A 24,128-nucleotide genomic window follows, 5' to 3' on the forward strand; every position below is an offset into this window, starting at 1 on the left:
AGAAGGAGAAGAGATAGTCAGGGGTTAAATGCTGTGGGTTAAATGTTAAATGCAGTGTTGAACAGGTGGGTCATGAGTGATGTTTTGAATGTGGTGAGTGAGGAGGAGTCTCTGATGGTGTGAGGTAGTGAGTTCCAGAGGGTGGGAGCAGCAATGGAGAAGGCCCTGTCCCCCCAGGATCTGAATTTGGTCTGGATGGGGGGGGGGGGGGGACAGGAGGTTGGCACCAGCAGAGCGGAGGTTGCGGGTGGGAGTGTGTCTGGAGAGGTCAGTCAGGTAGGATGGGGCCAGGTTATGGAGGGCTTTGTAGGTCAAGAGGAGGATATTGTACTGGATTCTCTGGGGGATGGGGAGCCAGTGAAGCTTATAAAGGACGGGGGTGATGTGATCACGGGTCCGGGAATGGGTGAGTAGACGGGCAGCGGAGTTCTGAATGTATTGGAGTTTATTGATGATTATTGAGGGTGAACCATAGAGGAGGCTGTTGCAGTAGTCCAGACGGGAGGTGATGAAGGCGTGGATGAGGGTTTCTGCAGCTGTGGAGGAGAGGGATGGACGGAGACGGGCGATGTTTTTCAGGTGAAAGAAGGCTGTCTTTGTGATTTGTTTAGTGTGTTTGTCGAAGGAGAGGGTTTGGTCAAAGATGATGCCAAGATTCCGGATGTGAGGGGAGGTGGATACTGGGAAACCGTCAATGTTGATGGCGAAGTTATGGGTGGATTTGGTGAGCGTTTTTGGGCCAATGATGATTATTTCAGATTTATCATAGTTAAGTTTGAGGAAGTTGATTTGAAGCCAGGATTTTATTTCAGTGATGCAGTTTGTCAGGATAGAGTGGGTGGCGGTGGAGATTGACTTGGTGGAGATGAAAAGCTGGATGTCATCGGCGAAGCAGTGGAAGTGGAGACCATGACGGCGGATTAAGTGACCAAGGGGGGACAGGTACAGGATGAAGAGGAGGGGGCCGAGAACTGAACCTTGGGGGACACCTTGGGGGAGGGGAGCAGTGGGGATTTGCAGTTATTGATGGAGATGAACCGGCGTCTGTCAGAGAAGTAAGATTTGATCCAAGAGAGGGCAGTGCCGGTAATGTTAAAGGTGGTTTCAAGTCGGGTGAGGAGGATGGTGTGATTGATGGTGTCAAAGGCGGCGCTGAGGTCGAGGAGGATGAGAATGTTGAGGTTGCCGGCGTCAGAGGAGAGGAGAAGGTCGTTGGTGATTTTGAGGAGAGCAGTTTCAGTACTGTGGTTGGAGCGGAATCCGGATTGGAATGTTTGATACAGGTTATTGGCAGAGAGGTGATGTTTGAGTTGAGTGGCTACAGCGCGTTCCAAAACTTTTGACAGAAAGGGTAGGTTGGAGATGGGTCTGAAGTTATTTAGGGTGTCAGGGTTGAGTCCAGGTTTTTTCAGAATGGGGGTAACAGCAGCAATTTTGAGGGATGGTGGGACGATGCCTGTAGACAGGGAGGAGTTTATTGTTGCAGTGATAAGTGGAGAGAGAGCAGGAAGGGAGGCCTTGACAAAGCTGGAGGGGATGGGGTCCAGAGTGCAGGTGGCAGTTTTCATTCCTATGAGGAGTTCAGAGAGATCAGAAGGGGAGACTGGGGAGAACTGAGACAGGGGTTGGCAGGATAAGGGGGGGGGGGGGGGCAGGTGGTTTGAGGGGGAGCAGGTGCGGTGGTGGTTAAGCTGTTGTAGATGTTGTCAATTTTGCTTTGGAAGAATGAAAGGAAGGAGATGATGCAGTTGTCAACTGTGAATGACTGGGTGGTGGTGTCCAGGGGGCTGAGGAGTTTGTTTATTGTAGAGAAGAGTGCTTTTGGGTTTCCGGAGCCAGAGTGGATAATTTGAGAGTAGTAGGCGGAGCGGGCGCGGGAGAGGGCATCTTTGTAGTGCTGCAGGTGGTCCTTGTAGGCTTGGGAGTGAATTGTGAGACCTGTTTTATTGCGGAGTCTTTCAAGTTGGCGAGCACGAGTTTTCATCAGGCGGAGTTCAGGGTAAATTAGGGAGCAGAATGGGTGAAAGAAACTGTTTTGGTTTTTATAGGCGCAAGCTGGTCGAGGCAGAAGGAGAGAGTGTGGTTGTAGTAGTCAGTGAGGTCAGAAGGGGTGTGGAGGTCAACGAAGGGAGAAGTGGACATTTTTTCAGAGAGGGTGGATGAGAATGAGGTAGGTGAAAGAGAGGAGGATTTTGTATTGGATTCTCTGGGGGATTGGGGAGACAGTGAAGCTTATAAAGGACGGGGCTGATGTGATAACGGGTCCGGGAATGGGTGAGTAGACGGGCAGCGGAGTTCTGAATGTATTGGAGTTTATTGATGATTATTGAGGGTGAACCATAGAGGAGGCTGTTGCAGTCGTCCAGACGGGAGGTAATGAAGGTGTGGATGAGGGTTTCTGCAGCCGTGGAGGAGAGGGATGGACGGAGACGGGCGATGTTTTTCAGGTGAAAGAAGGCTGTCTTTGTGATTTGTTTCGTGTATTTGTCGAAGGAGAGGGGTTGGTCAAAGATGATGCCAAGATTCCAGATGTGAGGGGAGGTGGATACTGGGAAACCATCAATGGTGAGGGCGAAGTTATGGGTGGATTTGGTGAGCGTTTTTGGGCCAATGATGATTATTTCAGATTTATCATAGTTAAGTTTGAGGAAGTTGATTTGAAGCCAGGATTTTATTTCAGTGATGCAGTTTGTCAGGATCGAGTGGGTGGCGGTGGAGATTGACTTGGTGGAGATGAAAAGCTGGATGTCATCGGCGAAGCAGTGGAAGTGGAGACCATGACGGCGGATTAAGTGACCAAGGGGGGACAGGTACAGGATGAAGAGGAGGGGGCCGAGAACTGAACCTTGGGGGACACCTTGGGGGAGGGGAGCAGTGGGGATTTGCAGTTATTGATGGAGATGAACTGGCGTCTGTCAGAGAAGTAAGATTTGATCCAAGAGAGGGCAGTTCCGGTAATGTTAAAGGTGGTTTCAAGTCGGGTGAGGAGGATGGTGTGATTGATGGTGTCAAAGGCGGCGCTGAGGTCGAGGAGGATGAGAATGTTGAGGTTGCCGGCGTCAGAGGAGAGGAGAAGGTCGTTGGTGATTTTGAGGAGAGCAGTTTCAGTACTGTGGTTGGAGCGGAATCCGGATTGGAATGTTTGATACAGGTTATTGGCAGAGAGGTGATGTTTGAGTTGAGTGGCTACAGCGCGTTCCAAAACTTTTGACAGAAAGGGTAGGTTGGAGATGGGTCTGAAGTTATTTAGGGTGTCAGGGTTGAGTCCAGGTTTTTTCAGAATGGGGGTAACAGCAGCAATTTTGAGGGATGGTGGGACGATGCCTGTAGACAGGGAGGAGTTTATTGTTGCAGTGATAAGTGGAGAGAGAGCAGGAAGGGAGGCCTTGACAAAGCTGGAGGGGATGGGGTCCAGAGTGCAGGTGGCAGTTTTCATTCCTATGAGGAGTTCAGAGAGGTCAGAAGGGGAGACTGGGGAGAACTGAGACAGGGGTTGGCAGGATAAGGGGGGGCAGGTGGTTTGAGGGGGAGCAGGTGCGGTGGTGGTTAAGCTGTTGTAGATGTTGTCAATTTTGCTTTGGAAGAATGAAAGGAAGGAGATGCAGTTGTCTACTGTGAATGACTGGGTGGTGGTGTCCAGGGGGCTGAGGAGTTTGTTTATTGTAGAGAAGAGTGCTTTTGGGTTTCCGGAGCCAGAGTGGATAATTTGAGAGTAGTAGGCGGAGCGGGCGTGGGAGAGGGCATCTTTGTAGTGCTGCAGGTGGTCCTTGTAGGCTTGGGAGTGAATTGTGAGACCTGTTTTATTGCGGAGTCTTTCAAGTTGGCGAGCACGAGTTTTCATCAGGCGGAGTTCAGGGTAAATTAGGGAGCAGAATGGGTGAAAGAAACTGTTTTGGTTTTTATAGGCGCAAGCTGGTCGAGGCAGAAGGAGAGAGTGTGGTTGTAGTAGTCAGTGAGGTCAGAAGGGGTGTGGAGGTCAACGAAGGGAGAAGTGGACATTTTTTCAGAGAGGGTGGATGAGAATGAGGTAGGTGAAAGAGAGGAGGATTTTGTATTGGATTCTCTGGGGGATTGGGGAGACAGTGAAGCTTATAAAGGACGGGGGTGATGTGATCACGGGTCCGGGAATGGGTGAGTAGACGGGCAGCGGAGTTCTGAATGTATTGGAGTTTATTGATGATTATTGAGGGTGAACCATAGAGGAGGCTGTTGCAGTCGTCCAGACGGGAGGTAATGAAGGTGTGGATGAGGGTTTCTGCAGCCGTGGAGGAGAGGGATGGACGGAGACGGGCGATGTTTTTCAGGTGAAAGAAGGCTGTCTTTGTGATTTGTTTCGTGTATTTGTCGAAGGAGAGGGGTTGGTCAAAGATATGCCAAGATTCCAGATGTGAGGGGAGGTGGATACTGGGAAACCGTCAATGTTGAGGGCGAAGTTATGGGTGGATTTGGTGAGCGTTTTTGGGCCAATGATGATTATTTCAGATTTATCATAGTTAAGTTTGAGGAAGTTGATTTGAAGCCAGGATTTTATTTCAGTGATGCAGTTTGTCAGGATCGAGTGGGTGGCGGTGGAGATTGACTTGGTGGAGATGAAAAGTTGGATGTCATCGGCGATATTGATCAGGTCAAAATTATACCGACTAACTCTAACAAGTTTTGCATCTGACGCCTCAACAAATTTAAGCTGTCTGGTCAGCTCATCTTGTTTGACCATCTTTCCTCCATACTGCAGAATAGTTTCCATATTTTCATCCAATCCTAAACTTCCATCAACCCTTCACTGTAGTCACCTATTTCTAGTTTGTGTTTACCCAGTACATATACCAACATTGTATATGGGACTTTCAAAATGTCGGTGATTATCGGTGCACCAGAATTATCGGTGTACATTGTCGTGAAAATGTATCAAAGTTGAACCCAGGAGTGATGCCCACTTAAACCGCAGAGGGGCGTCTATAAGACCTCGGACGTCCGCGGCGCTGAGCCACTCCTGTGACATTTTACTATGACATGTAGTCTTGAATGGTACGTACCCGCACATATTCTAGGCTTGCTTGCATTGACTAATATAATCGATCCTTCCTATATGATGCCAAGATCCTGATATCTATTGCATGATTGTATTTTACAGGATAATGCTAAAGATCTGATTGTGATTAAACCTACCTATGGGACAAAGTTGTGGACTTGGTTAATTTCCACAACATTTAATCACAATCAAGATCTACGGAAATGGCGGGACACAAGATGATCCATGTACCGACATTCAGCGCCGACCCACAAGCTGTGAATTCGGGCTCAGAGTTAACTCACTGGCTCAAGTCACTGGAGAACCAGTTCAGAGCCCAGGATACCGTTCCCACTGCTGAAACGAAACTGGACGTGCTGCAGACTAAAGTGGACCACCACATCTACAGGAGCATCGAACGATGTACAACGTACAATGCCGCTGTGGCAGAGCTAAAGCGAATTTACATTAAGAAACGGACTGTGGTGTACACCAGGTATCTGCTCTCATCGCGGCGTCAACAGCCCACTGAGTCGATAGATGCTTCACCCAGGAGCTGCGACAACTACTTGCGGACAGTACTCAAGAGGTACGCACTCACGAGCAAGTCCAGGATGATCTTGTCCGAGATGCTTTTGTCTCTGGGGTCGGCTCTTCGACTCTTAGGCTAAGACTTTTAGAGACAGCTGACCTGACGTTCACGGAGGCTCTACGGGTGGCACACGTCTACACTGAGGCCCGGGAACAATCTACCGCCTATGACCACACACGGGTCGTTGCGGGGACTTCTCAACTCGCGCGACCGGAGAGGGCTACCGCCGAGGATACGGGAGCGGACTCGACCACGCTAGCGGAGCCCCTGGCTGCTTCCGAGGTGGACCCGGATTCCGGCTTGGCGGCAGCTACGGCGGCCAGGCCAAGGCCTGTACGAAATGCTACGTGTTACTTCTGTGGCAATCGACAGCATCCCAGGTCGGCGTGTCCGGCTCGGGAAGCAATATGCCATTTGTGTTCGACTAAAGGACATTTTGCAAAAGTCTGTCGAAAGACTGCGCGGGGCACACAAACTCGCGCGACCTTCAATGGGCTTATCGCCGAGCCAACGGACCGAGCACAGAGCGGGGCGCCTCACCCGGCTTTGATGAGCGGTGCTCCTCCTCGTGGGCCCCTGGCTGCATGCTCGACCTTGGTGAGATACATCGGGCCGCCAAAACAAGAGGTGCGAACACGACCGACCGCGGAGCGACCGTCCTTGACTGGAATCCGAACGCCCTCCGAAGGCTACTCATACGATCGACAAGCTCCTGCTTTGACGCGGCAAACAATGCACGTGACACGAGCGCCATCCGACGGCAGCTCGTACGAACTACACGCTCTTGCTTCAGCACGTGAAACTACAGTTGGCTGCGATCCTTCTCGCGTGACACGAGCGCCATCTGACGGCAGCTCGTACGGACGACAAGCTCCTGCTTTGGCACGACCAACTATGCGCTTGACACGAGTGCCCTCCGGAGGCTGCTCAAACGACCGGAAAACTGCAGCCGGCGTGGGATCCACACGCGAGGCGCGATCTTCTCGCTCGGATGGCTCAATACCTGCCGGATCTTCCGGGCTTGCTCAGGCCATTATTCCACTCATGGTCGAAGGCATTTTTGCGCGGGCTTTAGTCGACACGGGGTCTACGGATAGTTTTATCGATCATCGACTGGTGCGTAAACATGGGTGGCCGGTCCTCGGGACAACACGACGGATCTTTATGGCCTCCCAAGGGCTTAGGCTCAGCACAAAAGGGGAATGTCGATTGAAGCTCGTGATAAAGGGACGCATGTTTCCAAATGTACATCTCATGGTCTTACCTGCTTTATGTGTTGACATTCTGTTAGGACACGATTTTCTTAAACGACATGGACGTTTGGAAATGGAATTCGGTGGGACTGACACGCTTGCTGTGTATGCACTCGCGAAAATGGAAATTGAGCCTCTTTCGCTGTTCCCCAACCTGACCACTGACTGCACTCCTGTAGCGGTAAAATCACGGCGCTACTCACGAGCAGACGCGCAATTCATTGCGGAAGAAACGGCCCAGCTCTTAAAGGAAGGTATCATAGAACCCAGCCGGTCGCCGTGGCGGGCCCAGGTCTTAGTGATGCGCAGTGAAGCCCATCGCCGACGCATGGTAATCGACTATTCACAGACGATTAATCGCTTTACACAGCTGGACGCCTACCCCTTACCGGGGATGGACGCGCTGGTACGACAGGTGGCCCAGTACTCAGTCTACAGCACTCTCGATCTGCGTAGTGCGTATCATCAGATCCCCATCTCTAGGGCTGATCGCATGTATACCACCTTTGAATCGGGTCAAAGGTTATACCAGTTCACCCGACTACCTTTTGGGGTGACGAACGGGGTCGCCTGTTTTCAGAGGGCTATGGACGACCTCGTTACTAAGGAGAACTTGATAGATGTCTTTGTATATCTGGACAATCTTACGGTTTGTTCGGTATGACCAGGGGCATCATGATGCTAATCTGAAGCGCTTCCTCGAGGTCGCGCAGAGGTATCGCCTAACCATGAATGAGGCTAAGTGTCGTTACTCTCTACGCACGATAGATCTTCTGGGGTACACCGTGACCCATGGCTCTGTCGCTCCAGATAAGGAGCGTCTGCGACCTTTGCTCGATATGGCTCCGCCTCGCGATCGAGCTTCGCTGAAGCGTGCTCTCGGGCTGTTCGCCCATTATTCTAAGTGGGTGCAAAATTTCTCTGTGAAGCTCCGCCCCCTTGTGGCCTGCGACACGTTCCCCATGAGCCCAGCCGCCTTGGCAGCCTTTGGGGGCCTTAAGGCCGACATCGCTGGCGCCGCTGTGGCAATGATCGATGAGAGCGAATCTTTCGTCTTAGAAAGTGATGCCTCGGATCATGCGATAGCGGCGACACTCTCCCAGGTGGGGCGCCCTGTGGCTTTCTTTTCGCGGACTCTCACCTCCGCTGAGCTGAGGCATTCGTCTGTCGAAAAGGAAGCGTACGCGATCGTCGAGTCGATTCGGCGATGGCGACCGTACTTACTCGGGCGATGCTTCCAAATCATCACGGACCAACAAAGCGTAGCGATCATGTACGACACCTTACATGCTCAACGCATTAAGAATGAGAAAATCACTCGCTGGCGTATCGAACTTGCCGACTTCTGCTACAACATCAAATATCGCCCGGGGAAGGATAACGTGGTCGCCGACGCCTTATCGAGGCCAGCTACGTGCGCGGGTATCATAACTCTGGAGGGTCTGCGCACTTTGCACGGCACTATGTGTCATCCTGGGGTGACGCATTTCGCTCATTTTGTGCGTAGTGGTAATCTGCCGTACTCGATTGAGGACATCTGCCGCGACTGCGCTATATGTGCGGAACTCAAACCGCGTTTTTACAACCCTCCCATGGGGACGCTGGTTAGGGCTACTAGACCGTGGGAGAGATTGGCAATGGATTTCAAAGGGCCGCTGCCGGTGTCGAGTAACTCTCGTTATCTGCTCACTATCGTTGATGAGTACTCGCGATTCCCTTTTGCTTACACGTGCGTGGATATGACGGCTGCCACGGTCATACGGTGCCTGCAGAACTTGTTTTCTATGTTTGGGTATCCGGCCTACGTGCATACCGATCGGGGTGCGGTGTTCCTGTCTCAGGAAGTGAGAGGTTACTTGCTCCAAAATAATGTCGCTTCGAGTTACACCACACCGTACAGACCCCAGGCGAATGGGCAGGTCGATCGCTTCAATGGGATTATATGGAGGGCCGTCATGCTAAGCCTCAGGTCCCTCGGCCGTGGCCTCGATAAATGGGCTTGGTCGCTACCTGCGGCGCTGAACTCGATCAGGGCTCTACTATGTAGGGCCACCAACCAGACTCCTCATGAAAGACTGTTCCACCACCCTAGAAGCTCGGGTAGTATCCGATCTTTACCCAGTTGGCTCGCTGAGCCGGGGCTGGCCTATTTCAAACGTGCGGTTCGCACAAGCAAGTACGACCCCTTAGTGGATAAGGTGCAGGTACTCCAGGCTAATCCCGAGCATGCTCGTTTGATGACGGCAGATGGACGCGAGTCCACTGTCTCTGTACGCCATCTCGCCCCATGTGGGGTCATCGACCCTTATAGGGATATCGACCAACCGATCTACGAGTCTATGGACTCTCCCGAAGCTTCCTCTATGGAACATCTGCCGTCCCTTCCTTCGTCAAATACACCCCTGCCTGAAGGCTCTGAGGTGCCCCCTCCGACACCTGCCTCCAGCGGCTACTCCAAAGCAGGGGACTCCGGGCTTGGGGATGCCGTACCCGGTAGTTTCCGGACACGTGCTGGCAGGGTAATTCGCCACCCTGACCGCTACGGATGGACCGACTGACATGGAATGACATCCCCAATCAATTAATGCTGACGCACGCTTGAATCCTGCCTAGCGGCAGTGTAGTTCTAACGGCGGGGAGAATGTAGTGAAAATGTATCAAAGTTGAACCCAGGAGTGATGTCCACTTAAACTGCAGAGGGGTGCCTATAAGACCTCGGACGTCCGCGACGCTGAGCCACTCCTGTGACATTTTACTATGACATGTAGTCTTGAATGGTACGTACCCGCACATATTCTAGGCTTGCTTGCATTGACTAATATAATCGATCCTTCCTAAATGATGCCAAGATCCTGATATCTATTGCATGATTGTATTTTACAGGATGATGCTAAAGATCTGATTGTGATTAAACCTACCTATGGGACAAAGTTGTGGACTTGGTTAATTTCCACAACATACATCATGGAAACCCCCAGCAATGAGGTCCATTTGGGTGGCTGAACATATTTATTGCATGCCAATAAGGATTCCAACATGAAACGGCTCAAAAAGTTTCAAAAAGAAGCTGAAAATACTTGGTAAAGTACCTGAGAGAAAAGGGTGTGCCTCTACACGCCGAAATAATTGGATAACTTTCTGATCAAAACATCTGAAAAGTTGATATGTTGCAGCCCATAATAAAACAAACTCCCGATGATGTGGGCCCGTGCAAGGCCTATGTGTATGGGTGCGTCCTACCTGACCTCCCCGATCATCCCTGCCAGTGAGTGGATGATGAACCTTGCGGGATTACCTCGTGTGAACATGGCAGGCTTAGTGATTTATTTAATGGAGTCTGTATTTGGAAAGCTGATGCAGGTAGGTAGGTAGATGATGCAGGTAGGTAGATGATGCATCACTAACATTCAGGTAGACTTCACAGAGGGAGACACCATATCTGGTTTGGTTGCTTCTTAACACCAATTGGAGGGTCATATCTGGGGCTTGTGAATGCACAGGGTAAGTTTAAAATGATGATATTTACTGTTTATTAATCATGTTGGGAGTGTGTGTGTGTGTGTGTGTGTGTGTGTGTGTGTGTGTGTGTGTGTGTGTGTGTGTGTGTGTGTGTGTGTGTGTGGGGGGTGTGTGTGTGTGTGTGTGTGTGTGTGTGTGTGTGTGTGTGTGTGTGTGTTATATATACACTGCCACCACTTGATAATTGTAATAACAGGAAATGGTACAAACCCAACACCTCTGATCCACAGATATTTCTCGTATTCCTGTGAGTCTGATTTTCATTCAGGAACAGAACAATTTATGGCTAACCACTTCGAAATTGCCACTCTTTTGTCTGAATGCTGAAAATTACGTTTAAAAGCCGATTTGAATTCCAGATTTCGCACAGATAGTGGCAGGTTAAAAGTACCTGACGAGCAGAACCGAGTCGGTGTAAACACACAGTGCATGCGCAAAAAGCACCATTAGAATTCATTCGTCGTTTCGAACGTCCCGTATTGCTTAAAACGTTTGTTTGTTTGTAGCATTGCTCGTTTCCCTTCCATGATATTGCTAAAAACATTTTAATTTTTGTAACTTCCTGAATCACAAGAAGTCATTGTGTTCAATTTCATGAATTTCCTTTAAATTTCAGCATTGCCTAAAGGGTTTAACTTTGTACCCAATTGTTTGCATCTGAAATCTACCCTTTGACACCTTGCCTATTATCATAGCTTTGACATTGTCTCTTTGCAGATTCTCAGCTACTTTGACTATGCTTTCACCACAATATTCACGATTGAAATCCTCCTCAAGGTACAGAACTTACAAAAGAATGTGTACATGACGATAATTGTGTGAGATGGAATAGGGTTATGATATTTTGTATAAATTGCAGGTTCCGAAAGTGAACTGGCAATAATGAAGCAATTTCATGATGTTTGAAGAAAAATCAGATTCTAGGGAGGGAGTGTCGGGGATGCAGGAAGGTGGGGGAAGGGGTGAGGGGAATTGGTGCAGGTAGTTCAGCTTCCTTGTATCACATCTCAACATCAGATCTCCTGTAGAACATTTATTCCTATGATTTAAGCGTACATTACAATCGGAAAAAAGTTTAGGCATGGGCCTTATGGTATTCCCGTCTGAACACTTAGTTCATATTGCTGAGATCCCAGTTTAAAAGCCCTTTTACGACCTCTATTTGTCCATTGTCTAGTAATGCCCTCCTTGTAATTTATGTCAAAGTACAATGGGGTCTCCTGAATGCCCTGCACCTGATACATGTATGGACTATTCAATGAGCCATAGAGACTGTAAGGAAAAATATATATGTAAGAAAAAAATATATATGCAGATTTATGTTTCACTTGGTACCCGGGATTGCTTGGCAATGCTGGGTCTTATGATGGCCTAAGTTAAAAATGCACCAATTGTCCCGAACACCCTAGATCAGTGGCAACCTTTTGTAGTGGGGCTGTCCAGGTGTGCGCACAATAACCAAAAGCAAGTAGTCATTGGAGGATAGAAGAGTTTATTTTTAATTTCTGGTTAATTGCCAAAAGTGATGGTATGTATACACTATACAGTTTAAACATGGAATGGTGTGGTTTTCTTGTTGGTCAGTCAGTGTGAGCTCTGTACCTGCATTTATGCATGTGGTGCGGCGAGCACAATACATAGGAAGTGAAAGCCAAACTTTCCTTGGGTCTGAAGTCCAAACCGATTGCGTCAGTGCAGTCCGGTCAGAATATATTTGTGGGCAGGATCCGCGGGCCGTAGGTTGCCTACCCCTGCCCTAGATCTTCACGACTTAATTAAATAAAATATTCCTTTATAAATTAAATGTTTTGTTGTCAGACAATTGGAATGCACTTTACAAACAACTATATAGGTTTACGGAGCAAAATCGCTTGTTTTAAATTTTTCACATGGTGTATATTTGGAGAAGTTAGCTAAAGGTTGTTAGGGTAGGGTTAGTTAGCTAAGTTAGCTGGTCACCTTTTTTTTGTACAAATGCTTCTTTCACCCTTCATAGTTATGTCGTTAGATGAATGAATGAATGAATGAATGAATGATCGTTTTAAGGCCATTTTCCTCACAAGAGTGGGGGTTAGCCTTGCGGGCCCCATGACGATCATGGTTCCCTTTTTGAGGCAATGTTTTTATGGCCGGATGCCCTTCCTGACGCCAACCCTTAGTCGCCTCTTACGATGCGCAGGGATACGGTGTACCTATTCTAAACTGGGGTACACACCGGGAAGTGTTCATCGTTAGATGAACAGTAAAATTACCTTTAGATCGATGTATGGGTTGTGTTTGTACTATTATTTTTTTTCTGAATAAGTAGCGATTAGCGCACATGAGAAGGCATGTGACTTCTTATCGATTGTTGTAACATCCTGACCTTAACAGTTATTTTTTGCATTTGGTACCGTATTTGATGATCAGATCTCACCAATTTATATAGGTATCCAGGTTGAAAACTGAAAACATTTGGGCTTTTTATTAAGCTTTGTATATATGGATCTAACCTCGGAGAGGGTGACAGTTGGTGACTTATGTGTTTATAAGTTATGAATTGTGAGAAAATGACTGTTCAAAACGCCTAGTAAGGTGCATTGTGGTAAAAAAAAATCCTATAAAGCTTTGTCACGATAAACCTTGGGAGCTCAAAGGAGAGCGTCACAAACAAACAAACAAAGCAATGTTTATTCGCTTTTATACCGAAGATTACTCCATAATGCACTCCATAAGTAACTTTGGAGTGTTCTTGCCCCTTCTTTAACGAGTACCTTGTTATGGTGGGGATAGGGGTAGAGGGGGCTTATGCATCTTAATGGTCCTGAGAGCTATGCCGGTGGGGAACATATGTCCCTGGTAGGGTCACTCAAGCCGGACAGACAGGTCGAGGGGAAGAGGGCAGACAAAATCTAGTTCCTGGTCTTCCAGGTTGGGGTTTGAGATATTGGCTAATGGCCCATTCCTGTAAGAACACCAAACCCGGGAAACCAGAGCCTGTTATTCTTGGATGGCAATCTGGATAGGAGTGATGTCCCAATAGGCGAACAAATGGACGACCTCCTTTGTTTCAGTAGCTTCTGCAGCATAACCAGTCCCAAATGTATTGGTTTTGGCAATTTACTGGGAAAGCAGAGTGGATGTATTAATCATTGACGACTTAGTGTCCCCATAGTTTTAGCCCAGGCCTTGTGAACCAGAGAGGATACTTCAGCCTGGCTGCATGGCCAGGACTTCAACACTCTACATTGATGTAGAAGCAGGGGCGGTATAGGTTGCACTGGTTAACTACTGCCCACCTTAAGCTGAGCAGCCCCAAGCCAGTTAGGTGCTCATCTGCCACACAGTGCCACAGTCTACCTGCTTCACTGGGTGCTTGTAGCTTTAAGGACTTTTTAAGGATTCACAAAAGCAAACTGTAAATTTTGTACCAACCAATAAAAGGAAACAATTTGGAAGAGAGCAAGCTGGAATGTTGGGATCATGTTCCAAGGTTTGACTGATGACCTGCAGGCAATCAACGATGCCCGGTAAACCGCTGTCATTGACAAATAACTGGACATTAAACATCAATATTGTCACACTGTGAGAGACTAGACCAGCAAACGGTGGCTCTGCATAACAACAACAACAACATGCATTTTAAAGGCCATTTTCCCTACTAGAGCGGATTAGCCTTGCGGTCCCCATGACAATCTTCTCCATTTTGCCCTATTTTCTGCATCTCCCCTTGTTAACCCCCTTTTCCGCATTTCTTCTTCCACCATCTTTAGCCAAGTCTTTCTAGGTCTTCCCCATCCTCTACTTCCTTCTACATTCATTTCCATCACTCTTCTCAACCAGTCACTTTCATCCTTCCTCAACACATGACCAAACCATCTCAACCTGTTCCTCTTCACAGCATCAATCACAGGCTCTATTCCCATCATCTTTCACAATTCATCATTTGTCTTCCTCTCTCTCAACGATACTCCACACATCCGTCGAACCATTCGCATTTCCAGCCTTTCCAACCTTCGTTGCTGCTCTACGTTCATTACCCATGTCTCGCTCCCATAAATCATAACACTTCTCACACACGCAGCATACACCTTTCCCTTCAGCTTCAACGACACTCCCCTCATCATCAGCACGCCACTCAGTTCCCGAAACTTCTTCCATGCACATCTCACTCTAGCAACCGTTGCCGAGTCTGATCCACCTTCTCCATTCAGCATGTCTCCGAGGTAGCAAAATGTTTTCACACCTTCCAGCTTCATGCCGTCTCCAAGATACAACTCAACATTTCCTCCATCTGCAGCTCCCTCTGTGCACACCTTACATTTGAATGTAGCTGCCACACTGGTTAATGACCCTCTCAGACCACTACATTTTTGATGAACCCACTCAGCGCACATTGTACATTGAATGGAGTTCACTCCGACACCCTTCCTACACACAGCACTTCCTACATACACACAGCTCTGCATGCAAACAACAAATTGTTCCTCCTTTTGGTTTGGAAAAAGGCAGAGCAAACATGAAAGCACGGAGTTTGCCATCAAAAACTCATTACTTGGCAAAACATGTCCTCCAGCTGCAATGTGCTTCACTGCGACTCACATCAATGGATGACTTTGTCATGTGGACCAGTGCTTATGCACCAATACTATGTTCTACAGATGATGAGAAGGACGAGTTATATGATGAACTGCACAATCTCCTTTGTAGCCAGCCCCAAGGGGAAAATATATTATTGTTGAGCGACTTCAATGCAAGAGCGGGCATCGATTGTGCTGCCTGACAACAGTGGCTTGGGGCCTAATGAAGTCGTCAAAAAGAATGGCCAAAGGCTTCTTAAGCTGTTCAATTACCTCTGCCACCAAAGGTGGATGGAGGTTATGTTTTCACCCCTGTCTGCCCATTTGTGAACAAAATATCTCAAAAAGTTGTGGACAGATTCGGACGAAATTTGGCAGAGATGTAGCGTATGTGACTAGGACGAAATGATTAGAATTTGGTGAAGATCCGGATTCCGATCCGGCTACTAAAATTTTAAGTGATTTTTCACCATTGCAAGATGGGGGCAAAACATAGCAGGATATCTCAAAAAGTTGTGGACGGATTTGGACGAAATTTGGTGGACCGGTTGGGTGTCTGACAAGGACGATTCGATTCGATTTTGGTGAAGATCTGAATATGGATTCGGATATGAGAATTATTTAATTTTTAAAGTGATTCTTCACCATTGGGACATAGGGCCAAAAACGATACATTGCAGGATATCTCAAAATGTTATTGATGGATTTGGACGAAACTTGTTGGACAGGTTGTGTGTGTGACGAGGAAGAATCGATTCAATTCAAGATCCGGATTCAAGAACCGAATCCGGATCCAGCTAGTATAACTTTTTAAGTGATTCTTCACCATTGAGTGACATGGCCAACCAGGCGGAGGTATGCTCTCTACTGAGTGCTGTTCTAGTTGGCAATGCGGAGCCCATCACATGGTCACAAGGTGTCCTGGAGACATCCCGGATCTTGTCACTGTCATTAACTGGACCTCATTGTAATGTTGAGGAGGGATCTCGGTTGCTTCCTCCTCTCTCGGTTGTATCACAGCTCCAACTGCGGTACTATTATTTGGTCTATAGCAGAGTCAAACTCCAATTAAAGAAACCGGACCATATGAAACTTGATAATATACCCCACATCAATGAGAGCATGGCATGACCACCAACCATTCCAAGTGGCAGGAATTTGTAGCGATTCTAGGAAGAGAGTTTGGTGGTGGAGAGGAATCTGTGTCTCAAAACTCTGTTGACACCTTGAATCATCTGAACACAACAATGTAATGACCCTGCCATGTCCATTTTTAGAAGAAAATTGATAATACGTAATTACTGGTTCCACTAACATTATAGAAGTTAAGAAAGTAGCACATCTCAGGTACAAGTCTTGACCAAGAAAGAAAAGCATTGGAGGACCTTCGCACAGTACGCAGCCTTGCACAGCAAATGGGCAGATCCTCCTCTGGGCTGGCACCCCTGCCTCACACCAAGCTCAGCATGATGTTGTGGAAAGCAAGGCCTTAAAGATTATTGGAATCTTCTGCAAAGAAGCTGAGCCTATGGGCCTATCACTTTCTCAGTGCAGACAGGTCGGTGGTCTCTCTGTCTTTTACTGCCTCCTTTCTGGTCTTGCTCCCTCTGCTCTTTCTGTGCTTTGCACCTCCCTTCCCTGTCCCCCAGGTTTCCGCAGGGCACACACAGTCGACCATCAACCCCCTTCTGGCGAATCATCTAAAATCCAGAATCACTACTCACCTCTACTCATTGGTGCTCCTCTTTTTTTTCCCCTGCCTGTTGGGCCAATATCCATTCCCATTCTCTTCAATCTACTCTTCCCTCGAAGTCTTCAAGACAGCTGTTCACCATCATGTCAGATCATCCACCATTCAAATCCATGATCCTTTCTACCCCTGTTAATCCCCCACCCAAAGCCTAACTCCTTTCAAAGTTTCAGTTTTTCCTTCCTGAGTTTGCTTACGTATCCATCTTGTCTACCCAATGCATCCTCTCTTCCCCATATTCTTCCCCACACCCATTATTTATCCAATTCTCCCACTATTTCACTATTGAACCCTGCAGTTGGTGTTTCCCCCCTCTCTTTGCTGTTCCTTTTGTTCTGGTACATCCCGATCCTTTCAGTGTTCTCGCTCTTCCATGAGCTTTGACTCCATGTACAAAAAGCAATGTACGAGGGCATTAAAAAAGCAATTGGGCCTACCACCTTGAGGATTGCTCCATTAAAATCCAAGACCAGAGCCCTCATAAATCACATGATTCAGCAGCTGGATCGATGGGTGGAATGTTACTTGGACCTGTATTCAATGGGAAATCATGTCACATAAGAAGCATTAGATGCCCTCTGTACACTATTAATTTTTATAATTTTTTTTTTTTTACAAATAAGCACTGAAAAACAGAAATTGGTGCCCACTTATACCATGAAAATAGTACAAAGGTGCTTAGGGCAAAATTGGGCTGCAGTGTCATCGACAAGGAACATGCCTTCCATGGCTTGAATGACACAGCGTACCTAACCTCTACCCATTAAACCTTTTGATGGCATTTTCTCCATAAAGGGTAACACTACCCGTCTTGGCTACTTGAGGTGTCACAAACTGGTCCAACCAGATGGGTGTTTCTTAGGAGACACAATCTCCTTACTGGATTGCCCTTGGTTCCCTACAGGAGCTCATCCAACCTTTGCCAGGTGTTGTTTTTAGTCCTGGCATGGTGGCACACTCACACTCCCCACTGGTAAGCCCGTAAGAGGAATCAGTTTGATCACCAACATCCCGATCATGCGGCAGGTAGCATTGGGTTGCATGTTACCAGTGGCAGTCTCAAAGACTGACCTGACACTGCCCACCATGGGAGATCTGGAGAACAAACCCACCCTGGAAGAGCTTGACAGCCATCAACCGCCTAGCAAGTGGCAACATGTCAGAGAAAGATAGCATTGCTGCTGAAATCCTTCGGTGCGGACAGGCTCCAGCAACCGAATATATCCAGAAGAGCAATGTGGCTTCCATTCCAACAGGTCCACCACCTAAATTATCTTCTCGCTAACACAACTCCAGGAAAAATGTAGACAGCAACAACAGCCATTGTGCATTAATTGCCTTCATCAACCGTTGCCAAGGCATTTGATCTGGTCAGTAGAGAAGGACTCTTCAAATGTCTTTAAAAAACTAAGCTGCCCTCGGATGCTACTAAGTCTGAATCATTCATTCCATCACAAAATGAAAGATACAGTTCAGTTTGATGGATCCATATCAGAAGTCATATCCCAGCTAACACAACAACGTTGGGCCAACGTTGGCATTTGGTCAATTGGTCGCAAGCGCATTGGCGACGTCAGGGTGACGTTGTTTATTGGTTGCAAACGCAACGACTATTTTCCAACGTTGGCCCAACGTTGTATATTGGTTGTATACACGACGCTTATTTTCCAACGTTGGCCTAACGTTGTTTATTGGTTGTAAACGCGACGTCTATTTACCAACGTTGCTGTGTTATCTGGGATAGATCCACTGTGCCATAAAGTTGTGGCACCCAACTGGTATGCCCAGCGCCCAACTGTGGCATAAAGGTGTGTCCTCACCCCAACTCTCTGGCATCTTCTTATTGCGCCTGAGGTACACATTTGGGAATACCACAGATGGCGTGCACCTGCATACAAGGTCAGATGGTGGCTTTTTCAACTTATCCTTGCATGCAAGGTGCGAGAATGCTCCTGTTTACTTACGATGCAGCATTAGGTTGCATCAACCACCTTTGGGATGCTAACCAAGAAGGTATGGAGAAATGCCAACCTCACCATTAATTCAAAAGTGCAGGTTTACCTGAAATGTGTTCTTAGCTTCCTCCTCCATGGCATCAAGTATTGGCCCACTTACTCAAGGCAAGAGAGAAGGCTGAATGGTCTTCATCTCTGCTTCTTTCACATAATTCTAGACATCTCGTGGAAAGACAAAGTGCCCAACACGGCAGGCAGTACTGAGAAAGACTGGAAGCCAAACCATCTTTACGATGCTCAGTCAGTGGCTTTTTCAGTCAGTGGAAGATGAGTGGCTCCTCAAAAAATCGGATATGTAGAGAGTTGGAGAAGGAAAGCGGAAAGTTGGTTGTCCACACCTCAGGTTCAAAGATGTGTGCAAGAGGGACCTAAGAGCATGCTCCATTACTCTTTGCGACTGAGAGTGAAAAGCAATGGACAGACAAGCGTGGACGCACTTGGTCCATAAATGAACTGAGAATAGTGACCAAAGGCGAGAAGGACACAAAAAGAGAAGTGGAGATAGGAAGCTGCTGCCAACTTCCAACTCATCCTTTGTTTCCCCGCAGTGCTGTTGGGACTGCCACTTCCGGGTGAGTGTCGCCCGCAGTGCTGTTGGGACTGCCACTTCCGGGTGGGTGTCGCTATCCTCAACCGCATGTGCTGCACTCCTGTGGCTCCCAAACAATAGTGACCTCCAGTTCACAAATCGTCTCCCGAGATGGAAGGATGCCTACCTGCCTACCGTGGCAACCTTAAATGAATGGGCATCAGCTGTACTTTTGCTTTTGTATTCAATATCTGTGTCTGAAGTCATTTAATGAATCTATATGGCTGTAAAAGCATGGATAGTGTGAAATTCCTTCATGAATTCATTGATCGTAATATTACATGCCATTTGTTATTGTTGATATTTGTTATTGATGTTTGTTCCTCGCAAAATGTAATTTCGAATTGCGATGTTCCATTCCCTGCGGGTACGCAGCACGTACTGCATCAGAAGCAGAGCCTCATCACTTCTGATGAGGGTCCTGGATTTGCTTCGGATGCAGTGGCCCTTGTAGGTGAAGGCGGGAATTTGCAATATGGCCTAGATGCCAGCGATAACTCGCCTACCTTGTCCAAATTCATTGCAGCATCTTTAAACCTACAAGTGTCCCTGATGTGAATACCACATGTCGTTTTAGTTCGGTTTCCCGTGTTCCTCTGTGCACGTTTTGCAGTTTTCCCGGTGTTGTGTAACTTTCCCCCCCCCTGCCCCCCCCCCCCCCTGCCAATGCAGTTTTACATGTATGTTTATGTGGTGTGCAGATGATGGCTTACGGTGCTTTTTGGCACAGGGGCTCCTTCTGCAGAAACTACTTCAACCTGCTGGACCTCCTGGTCGTTGTTGTCTCCCTGGTCTCTTTTGGAATACAGTGAGCTTTCTTATTTTACCCCACGTGCGCAAAGTGAAAAGTGTGGTTTAGCAATCGATTCACTTTGTCTGTCTATCGGTCTGTCTGCCTACAGGCGTCAGTCTATGATCGAGGAACAACTTGATTTCAATCAAATTATGTTTTTTTTGGTCTCTCTGCCTGTTTGGCAGTCAAACAAAATTGAAAATCATTCCAAAGGTGCACATTTCGGTGCACAATGCACCGATTCCAAAGGTGCACAATCACGTGAGCACATTTCTGTATGTTCGCTCACTTTACAGCTTGATCTTGATCGGCATGCTTGCTCGCCGGCTCTTCTTTCAGGTCCGGAGCCATCTCCGTCGTTAAGATTCTTCGTGTTCTTCGCGTGTTGAGGCCACTCAGGGCTATTAACCGCGCTAAAGGTTTGAAGGTCAGTCGGTACCACACCGTGCTACTTCCAACCCACCAGTAGTGTTATTGCCACCACACAACAAATAAACTTTAGTTATGGTTCCCAGAGGGAGGAATTGTGTTCAGTCTTGGTGTTATGTGGTGTCCCGCTTTTTGAACAATATTTTTCCATTATTTAATTGATTATTTAATTATTTGATGTTCCAATTTTCAATTATTTATTTATTTATTTCCCTAAAAAACGTTTTTTCCCAATTTTTCATAAATTTTAATTATTTCTCTTTTTAACTTTTCAATTTTCAAACATTTAAATTTTTTCAATTTTTAATTACTTAATTTTCAATTTTCAAATATTTAAATACTTTTCAATTTTCGATTATTTAATTTTTTCTATTTTTTTTATTATTATTACATTTCTCCATTATTTAATTGTTTAGAAAATTTATTATGGCTCCCAGAAGGCACCCTTGTCATTCTTGGCACAGCTTTGTAGGAAAAAAAACCCTTTTGCATTTATTATGAGACAGAATTTCAAGTGCTGCCATCATATTGTGATTTAGATTTAGTCGTATGGGAAATTTGAATTGGAAAGCCCTCATTATTGTTCACAATGCTCTAGTTACCTCCTTTACTGAAGGTGGGTGGAGGTTATGTTTTCACCCCTATCTGTCTATTTTCTGTGAACAGGATATCTCAAAAAGTTGTGGATGGATTCACACAAAATTTGGTGGACAGGTTTTTTTTCTTTCTTTTTGTATACAAGATCAAGGTTCGTTTAAGAGCTAGCACATTAAACACGTATTAGCACATAAAACACAAAAAACATAAACGGACACATAAAACAATAAAGGGAGGGAGAGACAAGATGGGGAGAGAGAGGGAACCACACAGGCACAACAGTAGAGAACAGGGACAATGGGAGATCTGTGGAAGGGAGAGGGCTTGGGGGGAGGAGAGGGGGAAGGAAGGGGTACACGGTATAATATAATAATAATAATTCATTTATTTTGTATAGCGCTTTTCCAGAAGCCCAAAGGCGCTTTGACAGAGTGGAAAACATAATGCATAACAATACATGAAAACAACAATTGCAAAAAGACAAGAATCAAGAAAACAAACAGCAGCGATATACGGCATATATATAAGACAAGAATCAAAAAGACAAGACAAGAATCAATAGGGAAATATTTAAAGCAAAAGGAGGGAGAAGGAGAAGAGATAGTCAGGGGTTAAATGCTGTGGGTTGAATGTTGAATGCAGCGTTGAACAGGTGGGTCTTTAGTGATGTTTTGAATGTGGTGAGTGAGGAGGAGTCTCTGATGGTGTGAGGTAGTGAGTTCCAGAGGGTGGGAGCAGCGATGGAGAAGGCCCTGTCCCCCCAGGATCTGAATTTGGTCCGGATGGAGGGGGTCAGGAGGTTGGTACCAGCAGAGCGGAGGTTGCGGGTGGGAGTGTGTCTGGAGAGGAGGTCAGCCAGGTAGGATGGGGCCAGGTTATGGAGGGCTTTGTATGTCAGGAGGAGGATTTTGTACTGGATTCTCTGGGGGATGGGGAGCCAGTGAAGCTTGTAAAGGACGGGGGTGATGTGGTCACGGGTCCGGGAATGAGTGAGTAGACGGGCAGCGGAGTTCTGAATGTATTGGAGTTTATTGGTGATTTTTGAGGGTGAACCATAGAGGAGGCTATTGCAGTAGTCCAGACGGGAGGTGATGAAGGCGTGGATGAGGGTTTCTGCAGCCGTGGAGGAGAGGGATGAGCGGAGACGGGCAATGTTTTTCAGGTGAAAGAAGGCTGAATTTGTGATCTGTTTAGTGTATTTGTCGAAGGAAAGGGTTTGGTCAAAGATGACGCCAAGATTCCGGATGTGAGGGGAGGTGGATACTGGGATACCGTCGATGTTGAGGGCAAAGTTATGGGTGGATTTTGTGAGCGTTTTTGGGCCAATGATGATTATTTCAGATTTATCACAGTTAAGCTTGAGGAAGTTGATTTGAAGCCAGGATTTTATTTCAGTGATGCAGTTTGTCAGGATAGAGTGGGTGTCGGTGGAGACGGACTTGGTGGAGATGAAAAGCTGGATGTCATCGGCGAAGCAGTGGAATTGGAGACCATGACGGCGGATTAAGTGACCGAGCGGGGACAGGTAAAGGATGAAGAGGAGGGGGCCAAGAACTGAACCTTGGGGGACACCTTGGGGGAGGGGAGCAGTGGGGGATTTGCAGTTATTGATGGAGATGAACTGGCATCTGTCAGAGAGGTATGATTTAATCCAAGAGAGGGCAGTGCCGGTGACGTTAAAGGTGGATTCAAGTCGGGTGAGGAGGATAGTGTGATCGATGGTGTCAAAGGCAGCGCTGAGGTCGAGGAGGACGAGAATGTTGAGGTTGCCAGCGTCAGAGGAGAGGAGAAGGTCGTTGGTGATTTTGAGGAGAGCAGTTTCAGTACTGTGGTTGGAGCGGAATCCGGATTGGAATGTTTCATACAAGTTATTGGCAGAGAGATGATGTTTGAGTTGAGTGGCTACAGCGCGTTCCAAAACTTTTGACAGAAAGGGTAGGTTGGAGATGGGTCTGAAGTTGTTTAGGGTGTCAGGGTTTAGACCAGGTTTTTTTAGAATGGGGGTAACAGCAGCAATTTTGAGGGAAGGTGGGACGATGCCTGTAGACAGGGAGGAGTTTATTGTTGCAATGATAAGTGGAGAGAGAGCAGGGAGGGAGGCTTTGACAAAGCTGGAGGGGATGGGGTCAAGAGTGCAGGTGGCAGTTTTCATTCCTATGAGGAGTTCAGAGAGGTCAGTAGGAGAGATTGGGGAGAACCGAGACAGGGGATGGCAGGACAAGGGGGGGCAGGTGGTTGGAGGGGGAGCGGGTGCGGCGGTGGTCAAGCTGTTGTAGATGTTGTCAATTTTGCGTTGGAAGAAAGAGAGGAAGGAGATGCAGTTGTCTACTGTGAATGACTGGGTGGTGGTGTTCAGGGGGCGGAGGAGTTTGTTTATTGTCGAGAAGAGTGCTTTTGGGTTTCCGGAGCCAGAGTGGATAATTTGAGAGTAGTAGGCAGAGCGGGCGCGGGAGAGGGCATCTTTGTAGTGTTGTATGTGGTCCTTGTAGGCTTGGGAGTGAACTGTGAGACCCGTTTTATTGCGGAGTCTTTCAAGTTGGCGAGCACGAGTTTTCATCAGGTGGAGTTCAGGGGTAAACCAGGGAGCAGAATGGGTGAAAGAAACTGTTTTGGTTTTTACAGGCGCAAGCTGGTCAAGGCAGGAGGAGAGAGTGTGGTTGTAGTAGTCAGTGAGGTCGGAAGGGGTGTGGAGGTCAATGAAGGGAGAAGTGGACATTTTTTCAGAGAGGGTGGATGAGAATGAGGTAGGTGAAAGAGCGTTTAGCTTACGGAAGTTGATTGTGCGATAATGCCTTGGTGTTGGGGCGGGGATGTTGATGGTCAGAGTGATGGCTAAGTGGTCAGAGAGGGTGAGGTCGGAGCCATAGAGATGGTGCAAATTTAATCCAGTGGAGCAGACAAGGTCCAAAATGTGACCACGGATATGGGTAGGAAAGTCGACATGTTGAGTGAGGTTAAAGCAGGTGAGTAAATCAGTGAAGTCAGTGGTTATTGTGGAGTCAGTGGAGTCCATGTGGATATTGA

The 24,128-nt window shown here is 47.3% G+C and overlaps 1 protein-coding gene across 1 annotated transcript in view; it reads left to right on the forward strand.

Moving 5' to 3' along the window:
* LOC137438171 (voltage-dependent L-type calcium channel subunit alpha-1D-like) overlaps positions 1-24,128 on the forward strand; it is a 429,914-nt gene that overhangs the window by 306,752 nt on the left and 99,034 nt on the right. Inside the window, exons 20-22 of the mRNA XM_078766514.1 lie at positions 11,090-11,149; positions 19,987-20,093; positions 20,418-20,505. Coding sequence (XP_078622640.1) covers positions 11,090-11,149; positions 19,987-20,093; positions 20,418-20,505 — 255 coding nt within the window. The remainder of the gene's footprint in view (positions 1-11,089; positions 11,150-19,986; positions 20,094-20,417; positions 20,506-24,128) is intronic.

Source organism: Myxine glutinosa, chromosome 12 (genome assembly GCF_964187855.1).
Source record: "Myxine glutinosa chromosome 12, kmMyxGlut1.1, whole genome shotgun sequence".
NCBI lineage: Eukaryota > Metazoa > Chordata > Myxini > Myxiniformes > Myxinidae > Myxine > Myxine glutinosa.